At 36.8% G+C, this 10,808-nt stretch overlaps 1 protein-coding gene across 2 annotated transcripts in view; it reads left to right on the top strand.

Moving 5' to 3' along the window:
- The first annotated feature begins 2,841 nt into the window (after nt 1–2,841).
- Nucleotides 2,842–10,808, top strand: part of Erk7 (Extracellularly regulated kinase 7) — a 39,355-nt gene continuing 31,388 nt past the window's right edge. For both annotated transcript variants that reach the window (XM_083113071.1, XM_083113072.1), the window contains exons 1-2: nt 2,842–3,143; nt 6,254–6,473. In XM_083113071.1, the coding sequence (XP_082969197.1) occupies nt 3,069–3,143; nt 6,254–6,473 (295 nt within the window). In that variant the 5' untranslated portion in view covers nt 2,842–3,068. The remainder of the gene's footprint in view (nt 3,144–6,253; nt 6,474–10,808) is intronic.

Raw genomic sequence — 10,808 nt, 5'->3', positions numbered from 1 at the left:
ACACACATATATTTTTATTCGAAAAAATATTGTTTGATGTACGAGTATATACACAAAATTTACTCTGACACGACTTATTTCACGTCTGATAACTTTTTTAGATAGTTGGTAACACTGACTCCTACGGTGTTCCACGGAGGGCGTTGAACACAATTGCTGTGCGTGTTGCATAGAACTGACAGCTAAGGGGCTGTTGGCCACCATACGCCAAAGATGTTCACTTCGCTGTGCGAACACTGATGCAAGCGACAATACTTCTTACATTCGGGACCAGAGTGCAGGATATACAAGGCATGTCTAGGGGGACTCGAAGAGGTCTGTGCTACATAGTTGCAAACTTTATCGACAATTCGCTAAGTTTGGCGGATTATAAGGGGGAGAGCCACAATTTCCCCTAGGTCCTTCTTGCATTACTTTAAATATAGCGTGATTTTGGGGGGAAATTGTTGAAAATAAATTGAACTGTTATTCTCACTTTTTTAATTAAATATGAAGTTACAAGGGAGAGGAGTAAATCTGCATTCAGTACAAAAACCTTATTGTGAACACTCGTATGCGAACCGTACGCGACGCCACTGAATTACAAGTATGTGTTAGTATCAAGTATAAAACAAACAACAACAAAAACAGGATCGTAATGATACCAGGATATTGAACTAAGAAGTTCAGCTGTATGTAGTAGAATAGACAAACATTTATTTTCAGACTTCCAGCTTTTGAGGAGTGGGTGAGGTCGATACGATCAATTGTAATCCACAAAGGGAAACGTGTACAATAACATCTCTCAAGGACTCAAATGACGTTCGTAGTTTTCAACTTCGAAAACCAAGTTTGTGAGCAACGTGTATCTTCACTAGGTATATTGACAGACACGTTGAATGTCTTGTAGGCAGCTTACGAAAGACCGCTTTATTTAATGTTTGTCAATAATAATGTAATATACTCAAGGTTCTCTAAATCCCACCACTTAATACTCATGCATTGCGACATGACGCGTAAGTGTGTAACTTGTAAGTACTGCAAAATGTTGTTTTAAAGTAGGGTTGCCAGGATTGTCCTCTTTTTTCAAGAAATGTCCCGGTATCCCGGAAAATATTCTCGGGACGCCCATTTGTCCCGTATTTAGCTAAAGAAAAAACGAATTCAAATTTCAAAATAATTTTATACAACAAGAAACAAATAACAATTTATAACTAACCTTATTGGATACCAATTAACATTTACCACTCAATCCTCATATTAACATTGGCGTAGAACTGCTCATTGTCGATTGTCGATATGTCGAATAAGACTCACGACTGGCAAAGGCAGTTCTGGTTCTAATACAGCTATCACATGTTTCTTTTCTTGGTCAATGGAATCAGAGTGGAGTGGATAATACTCAAGGCTTGGGTGATGTAAAAAGTTTCTTTTATTTCGTCATGCCAAAAAGAAAGTGTTCTTATAGTAGTGATTATTCTAAACAAAGGTCTTCTTAAAGAACGCCAAGTGTTCACTCAAATATTAATATATTTTTTCAAAATGTTAAAATTTCGGCATTAACAATGCTTTAAACTGCAATTGATTTTTAATGTTTAAAAATGTTATATAAATTTAACTATATACATGTCTTTATGTCCCGTTTTTTTCATTTTAGAAATCTAGCAACCCTATTTTAAAGAGGTGTATTGAAGGCCCGTACCCAGAGTAGGAGCCATATTTAAATATGAACCTATAAAAAGCTACGAATATAACATAGATTATTTTTCACAAATTTAAAAATTTCGATTTTTTCCTTGCGTGAATGAATAGGTTTGTTGTGGAGAAAGGCAGACTCCAGAAGTCTGCAGTCTACAATTTTGAGTAATTTTAGTTTTTTTATAACAATTGATGTAAGGCTACCAGACGTCCTGATTTAGCCGGGACAGTCCATTCTTTTTAATTCCTGTTCAGACATTTTTCGAATCAGTCATGATGTGAAAATGTCTCGTTCTTTTGTTAACTCACATTTAGGTATGTGTTCTATTATAATAATAATAATTGATACGCATCATTTAATTTATAAATATATTATTTTCTAAACATAGAATTATCATGGCTGTTCAATGACACTGGTATGAGAATATTAAATGCAAAAAAAAAAAAAAAATACTTCTGAGAATTGAATGAAAACAATAAACACTAAGCTGTACACCGTGTGACAGCCTTTGTCTGTAAGCGACTGTGTTGCCGATTGTTGGGTCGGGGGGGGGGAGTTTTTTTCGTTACTTTGGACCATAATATTGCAACAATTATGCATTTAGCTAGCTGTAATATTACCATAACACTGGTGGTCACATCTAATCCGACGGAGTGATTAGCACAGTGTGTTAAGACGCCAGGGGTCCCAGGTTCGAATCCCGACCTGGAATGGGTGTCATATCATCACTGATTAGACGAACTTGCAAAAAAGCGACGTAAAATAATCTAATTCAATCAACCCAACAGAATTTAGGATTTTCGCTTTGTTCCATATTATCGGATCTGACACCCCTCCCCCAAAACAATTCTGCGTACGGGCCTGGAAATTGTGAATTTGTGACGTGCGGTGCGTACACTGGAGATGATGTGAACTTTTTATCACAACAACATCCACATCCCAACAGCCGCAACGTTAAGACAGACCATGTTCGAATAATTAATTGAAAAATAATACTGGGCAAAAAAATTGTACACGTCACGCGTGACGGTTGTCTCTCTAAGCTGTGCACCTGCCCATTAATTTGCTGCATCGCTGGGTTGCCATGGCAACCACTGAAACTCAAACTGACGTTCTGCGTTGCCAAATGCTGCGCAGTCAGAAAGCACAGGCCTGGCATTGCGGCAAGTAAGGAAAGGATGTTATTGTTGTTGTGTGTGTGAGAGTGTGTGTTTGTATGAAGTGCACGGAACATTGAGGCATGAAGAACAACCCGCTCGCCGTGCAGGACCTATGCATAAACTGAAACCAAGTAAATACTATAAACAAGCAAGCCGATTCTCTTCCACCGTGCAGGCACACGTTAAATTTGAACACCTGATGGAAAGCTTCTTGTGATAAGGATATCAAAATGACAGAAAACTTAGGGGAAGTCGATGCACATATAGCAAGAAGATACGAGATCAAGAAGAGGCTAGGAAAAGGGGTAAGTTAACTTGAATTCCTCTAAACAAACACGTTACATGACTTTTGTTGGATTAGAAATCAACTTGCATTTAAACACACTGGATTAAAAGTAGAATTCAATGCCAGTTAGGAAGAGACACGAACCTGTATTTTGTGCAAGGGCATCAAATACTTACTTATTCGTGTTACTTAGGGGTGAAGTTTCGTAGACTAGAAGTTCAGAAAAATGTCTGTCAAAGCAAGTGTTGATTTTGCGGCAATTATGAACTGTCTACAATTTCCATTAAAAAATGATGATAAATTATTTCATTGTATTCGATCCTAGTGGACCAACATTTGTCTACAGTCATCGTTCGTTCAATCCAGTAAAATATTAATTCAAGGAAGCGTTTATCAGCACGCGATAACACCGTTTGAGGTTGCAAATTTACAACGTTGTGGAATATTAGCTAATAATTCATAGCTGCATTGTAATATATAACCTTGGCCAGTAAAGATTTTGCATAATTACCAAGATTTTCAATCGAAGATGATGGAATTAACGGATCCAAGTTCTAATGGCTGAATGATAATCTCTTCATTATATTGGTACCTCTTCTACATTACAAGAATTTGTACAATCCAACAGCAAAAGAAATTGCCATTTTCATTCAGTCCGTTTTCCACAATGTTATGATCATGAATTGAAATAAAAACGTCTATAGAGAGAGGACAACATCTACTTTGCATCAACATAATTCCATTCCTTAAAACATCACAAAATGTATAATAAAAAGTAATGAAAATAGCGATGGACAATTTGCCTACTATTATCTTTGCCGTTGACTGTACATGTCTATAAGGCGTGCTGAATACGCGCGTTTTAATAATTACACTTAATATTCCAACCAAGATAGGTTTCGTGTTCTTAGTATTTATAAGTGAATAGGTTAGTAACTTTTAGTTTCATTAGTGGAATGGTTACTGTCAGCGTCACGAGCTAAAAACCCGGTGGAGGCACAAGTGGTTCGGATCCCACTTTAAACTGTATGTCCAGTCCCGATTAGCCTTTCTGTGCATAAAGTGGACTTAAAACACCAAATCAACAACAACAACGAGCTAAAAAACCAGAGGTCTGAGGTTCGAACCGTGTCTTAGGAAGGCATGGATGTATTGTATTTCATCCGTTATTCCTCATCGTCGCTACTAAGACAAGAGGTAGAAAAGCGACGTAAAAGAGCCAAAATGGAAAGAAAGAATAGTATACGGAGTTTTTATTTTGTATGAAAAAAATATGTCAAGCATCTGCAACTATCGAGACAAATTCGGAAACCTATTTTAAGGGACTAAATTCCTCAAAAGTTAAGGATTCCAGAAATTTACAAACACCGAAATAATGTTTTCAAGGAAGTGACGGAATACGACTCTTATGATGGACGGATGACCTCTTTTCGCCAGCTGACGGCCGCTAAGCTAATTCAAGGATTTATCGTTAGTTTTACTTTTAGACCCCCTCGGGGGGTTGATAACTTACTTTCAGACGTTAAAAGGGGAAAAAAAAAAATACTCTTATTTAAACTGACGATTTTTGTCACTTAGAGACATTTCAGAGGGTGATTGGTTAGTTTTAGACATCAAGGGGTGTCTTTGATTTTATTTTCTGGTTATTTAGCGTCGACTTTATGCCACTTTTGGCTAATCGCGACTATGAGGATGAGTGGTGATATGATGAAATTTATGATGGGACACTCGGAAACAGCCATGCCCAGGTCTGGATTCGAAACAGGGACCCTTGGCGTCGTAGCGTCCCGTGATAACCACTCCGCCACGGAGGTCGGCTTAAGGGGCACCTCCTTTTCATACTTGAAAGGTGGTTATCACCATAAATTATGATTTAATGTTATTTTTAGACGGGTAGGGGGAGAAACATCTGAAACGTGGAAACAAATGCCATATTCATTCACTCGTATATTTGTTGTCGACTTATTACTGCTTATGTTTAGTCGGGATATAACCCCTCCCGCCCCCCCTCACAAGCCCATGTCTCAAATCTCCAGAGAATATTTAATGCTCAATTTCTTTTATACAAACATATTCCCGATCCTCCTTTAGGGCTAGCGACAGAACCCAACCTCCATTTAGTTAACCAGTTTAAAGATGCCAATAATCAATAATCATGAAGGGATGAATAGATAGTCAGGAAAAATGTATTTGATGTAGGGTTCGAACCCATAACTTCCTGTTTTAATAGGTTAGAGGGAGATTATTTCCGCAACATCTTTGGCTGTTGTGCATTTGAAGCTTCGGAACGAGTCACAACTCTCAAAGCAGCCAATCAACCAAGCGAGCCGCTGATGTCATCTCAACCCAGAACCTATCACTAAGCTCTTTGCTCAGGCTCTGCACACCCACTAGACTCGCTAGACAGACTCGCTCAGTCTGGTGGAGATGTTCCGGAAGTAATTGGACTCTACTATCCTAACCACTAGATCATGGATGCCAGTATCACACTGTAAAAAGTTGATTGAGGAAATTAAAGTTGCCATCTAACAACCGTAAAAATGATCATCACTATATTTGATTTACAAACACCAATAAAGTTACAGTTTACAACTACATGAAAAACGCACATTTACTGGAAGTACAACAATCATATTTAGTATTCCTGCGAATACTAAATGTCGGCGCTGATTTTTCCAGATACTTAAGAATTTCTATGAAATTCTATGACTTCATTTTTTTTTTGGCTTTCCCATGATTTCCAGGTCAATAGGAATCCTGCATCATTATTTAGGATAATGTAAATGATGAAAAGATTAAACAGTGAAATACATGAGACTCACATCAGTAGTGTCCAAGGGGAGAATCAGAGTGTGGTATAAAATGATCGTAAAATGTAGCGAAGAAGAGAAATTCTAAAATTCTTATTGCAGTGACATTCACTTACAAAAGTCCCGGGCATGCCTTGGACTTTTTAGGTTGCCCTTCATTTTCCAGGGGAGGTGTGCCCCTTTTACCCCTTTATGATTTTTGTTATTAGCAAGCAAATCCATACCTGTAAAAATTACATATTATGTGCATAAGTTCATTTTAATTTCCGAGGAAGTTATCCCATGAACATTATTCTTACATTTACAATATATTTTGCAGGCATATGGAATAGTTTGGAAAGCAATTGATAAGAAGACTCATGAAACTGTGGCGGTGAAGAAAATTTTTGATGCCTTCCGGAATAAGACTGATGCTCAGCGCACTTTTAGGGAGATAATGTTTCTACGAGAATTCAACTCTCATCCAAACATTGTGAAACTTCATGATGTTATGAAAGCCAATAACAATAAGGACATATATTTGATCTTTGAATTTATGGGTAAGTGTATACAATTGACAAAAGTCTCATAGTCTAAGCCATTGTGTTCTAACCCATACAGCACACAAATATCCAGAGTCTGGATATTCATGTTGAAGTTCTGTATATCCATAGGATATCCAGAAATGTCCAGTAGACATCCATTGGATATCCATATGTTCATCCAGATGACATCCAATAAGGATATGATTTAGACATTCTCTGAATATTTTTTGGATATGTTTTGGATATCCGTGGAACATTTTTGAATACATTTTGGAGATTCTGTGGATAATTTTTCGACAAGTTTTTCACATTCCATGGATCATATTTGGACATATTCTGGACATGTTTTGGACATTCTATTGATCACTTTTGGATATATTTCGAACATCAATGCGACTTGGTTCATGTGAATGGGATGTTATCTGGATGTTTTTATTTGATTGTGTACAAGGATAGATTCAATTGATTGTGCACAAGGATATATTCTGGACTAGACTTGGACCTAATCTGGATATTATCCTGATATTGTTCACACATATTTTGGATACGAAAAGAACATTACTGTACTAGATTTATGTATATCAAAGATCTCGTGCACACATGTCTATAACAAGCACTCCTCTCTCTCTCGTTCACACACACACACAGACACACACACAAGCATGGTATGCACACAAACATACACACACATCTACAAATCCAAAAAAAATGTTATATATTCACATGCATATCCATGATAAGAGGGATATACGAATTGAATTGAATACGTACAATGGACATGTAAATGATACAATGCTTTATGGAGCAAGTTTTTGAGTTATTTCAGACTGCATCACGGAGTTTGCATACTAAAATGTAGTGAATGACTGGACACTATGGATGAACCTTTCCATGAAAAACATGTATATCAATTTTTGAATAACATGAGAACATATACCGCATATCCCATGAATATTCAGCACTGAAGATCTTATGGATATCTAGGATGGGATGTCCTCTGAATATCCAGGACAGGATGTCTTCTGGATATCCAGGTTGGGACATTCTCTGGATACCCAGGATGGGATATATCATGGACGTCTATGGATATCCAGAACTGGATATTCTATGGATGTTTAATGGATATCCATGGATCTGATCTGGACATTTGTGGATATCGTATGGGTATCCCATGGAGATTTGTACTGTATGGAAACTCCATGTTGAAACTATTCTTTGAGGGCCAAGGTCTGTTAACAAGCTTTTCGTTGGATGATGTGGTCAGGATGTCAAGTTCCATTGGCAGTCTTTCTAGACTATGTCTTTCCAAGTAGTCTGACTGATCTATTGCCACTGAAGGTTATGGTTCAAGTGCTAAAGTGAGCGTGGGTGTTCCTTTTTATGTGTCCCTTCAAGAATTTCAACTAATCACTCACTCTCATTGTTGCAATTAGCAACATGTGAAAGCTTGTACACTTCAAATGTATATTACTCATATTGATATTTTTAGATGAAACTACAGGGTGTCCCACGAACGGCGCAACTGGGAATTAAGAGTGGCGTTACTTTGTAACCGAAACCTGTACATACATAAGTCATACACCAAATGTTAGCCCTGTCCAAGTAGATATTTTTAAACATAGAAACAACAAACGGGGTGCAGTGTTGTTCATGCAGTGTTGCCAAATGTAAGTGAAAGTGTAAAGTTATTTTTCCACAAAGCATGGAAAATTGCATGTCAAACATTCGTACGGAAATTTGGACGTCAATTTCCACCTTGGGTAGGTGGACTATTTCGCCATCTATAGTTCAGAGAAGAAAACCGATCGTTTTCGCGTATAGCCAATCCTGAAATGCCTCGTAAAGGCATACCGGTCTAAATGGGTGTTTTAAAAACATTATGAGGTATAGTGGCAACACTGTTGAAGTTTGAAGGCAACAAAACGTGTGTTTAGTGATGGTCTATGACATGGAAATACTGGAAACAGGAAAAAAAGAAAATGAAAATTATGGTGACAAAAGTGTTACTTACCTACTCTAACACTTTTGTCACCATAATTTTCATTTTCTTTTTTTCCTGTTTCCAGTATTTCCATGTCATAGACCATCACTAAACACACCTTTTGTTGCCTTCAAACATCAACAGTGTTGCCACTGTACCTCATAATTTTTTTAAAACACCCATTTGGACCGGTACGCCTTTACGAGGCATTTCAGGATTGGCTATACGCGAAAACGATCGGTTTTCTTCTCTGAACTATAGATGGCGAAATAGTCCACCTACCCAAGGTGGAAATTGACGTCCAAATTTCCGTACGAATGTTTGACATGCAATTTTCCATGCTTTGTGGAAAAATAACTTTACACTTTCACTTACATTTGGCAACACTGCATGAACAACACTGCACCCCGTTTGTTGTTTCTATGTTTAAAAATATCTACTTGGACAGGGCTAACATTTGGTGTATGACTTATGTATGTACAGGTTTTGGTTACAAAGTAACGCTACTCTTAATTCCCAGTTGCGCCGTTCGTGGGACACCCTGTAGAACATAGCTAGCTCTACCGTAAGTAAACTAATTTTGCTACTTATGATTTTTATAATATAATTAAGCCTTGTTTCCATGTTAAAAATGCTGAAGTTGCTGACCAAGGCAGTTTATTAAAATTTAAAAACACTTTACATGTAAAGTTTCTACCCTCTATCAAGGTCTTCCTCAGATGAAGAACTAAACTAAACTAGAAACGTTACATGTAAAGTGTTTTTAAATCTTAATAAACTGCCTTGGTCAGCAACTTCAGTGTTTTTTATGATTTTGATATAATTTAAGTACATTTTGCAGTATTATTTCATTACAATCTTGTAAGTGAAAAGCAAGACACAAAGTAATCAGATTTGAGAAAGCAATTGTGAAATTTGTTGCTAACTCCATTTATACACAGTAAGGCTAGAGGAGACAGGACTTACAGTTTAAAGTAGGATTCAAATAACTGAAATGTTATCTCACTGGGAACTGAACCCAAGACTGCTTCAACATAACTATGCAAATGTAGAGGCGCTGTTCAATTGAATAATTGTAATTAATCACATTGTGGTGATATATTTATTTAACAATTTGTTCTGCCTCTTGATTTTACTCTTCATATTTATTTCTATAGTTTACATTAGAAGAAAAATTAGAATTACAATTATTCGAGTTTCTGGCATAAACTTTTAATTTCTTTCTTTATATTTTGGTTATTATATGTCACTTTTCTACCTCCTGGGTTAATTGTGATGACGAGGACGAGTGATGATTGGACAAATGAATGATGTGACAAAGTTTGTTCTAAGTGCACACTCACTCTATGCACAGATAGGTTAATTGGGACTGGACCTACAGGTTAAAGTGTTATCTGCAACATTATGTCCTACACTGGGGATCATACCTGGGACCGCTTGATAACAAAGTGATAACTAGGGCTCGGAAGTTGAAGACCTATAAATTGCCAAAAAAAGACATATAGAAAGACCTAAAAATATAAAAAAAAGGACCTAAAAATGGAAAAAAGGACTTATAAATGTGATCCAAATTAATTAATAACTTCAGTTTTAATTACATATTTAATGAATAAAAAAATACAAAATTCTGGTGGTATGGAACACACAGTGCGAGAAAACTGAAAGCTTCAAAACAAGAGAAAGTTACAGTGCGACCTTCCAGACAAGTTACAGTTAAAGGATCTTGTACCGTACCTGCTTCAGTCGTCCAAAAATGTTTTTCTCTCGTTTCAGGGATGGTTCAAATATATTTATTTCCTTTTTTTTATTATTTCTTTACTACAGAAAGGTTGTTTAAGAGGTGATGAACTAATGATGATTCGAATTGAGAATGGGCAGTAAAAACTTAGTCGAAAGAAGGTGAAGTTGCAAAAAAAAAAGCCGTTAAGACCTAAAAAAAGGCTAAAAAAGGACCAATAAGCCAAAAAACGCCGAAAGAGGCAAAAAAGGACAAATAAAACCCACATTTTTCTCGCCTACAATGACCCAAAATGAACATATAGGCCTCGTCTTCGGACACTAGGAAAAAAAAAAGGATTTTTCCTCAACTTCCGAGCCCTAGTGATAACATTACCACTGTAATATTGTAGAGGCCTTAAGTGACAAACATAATGATACGCATCTAAGCCTTACCTAGTGTTTGAACCTGGGACCTCTGGCTTCATAGCACATAGCACATAGCACATAGGCATGACCACTCTGTCATTTTTGAAGTTGGAAACAAACATTATAATAATATGAATAATATGAATAAAAACTGTACCTTTTCTGGCCAAATTTCAAGAACAATGTGCAACACATCAAAACGTCAAAACTCTTAGTAAAGAATA

This window comes from Lepisma saccharinum, chromosome 27 (assembly GCF_977018435.1).
Source record: "Lepisma saccharinum chromosome 27, izLepSacc3.1, whole genome shotgun sequence".
Lineage (NCBI taxonomy): Eukaryota > Metazoa > Arthropoda > Insecta > Zygentoma > Lepismatidae > Lepisma > Lepisma saccharinum.
The sequence above is the reverse complement of the archived record's forward strand: the minus strand, read 5'-3'. Positions and strand labels throughout refer to the sequence as shown.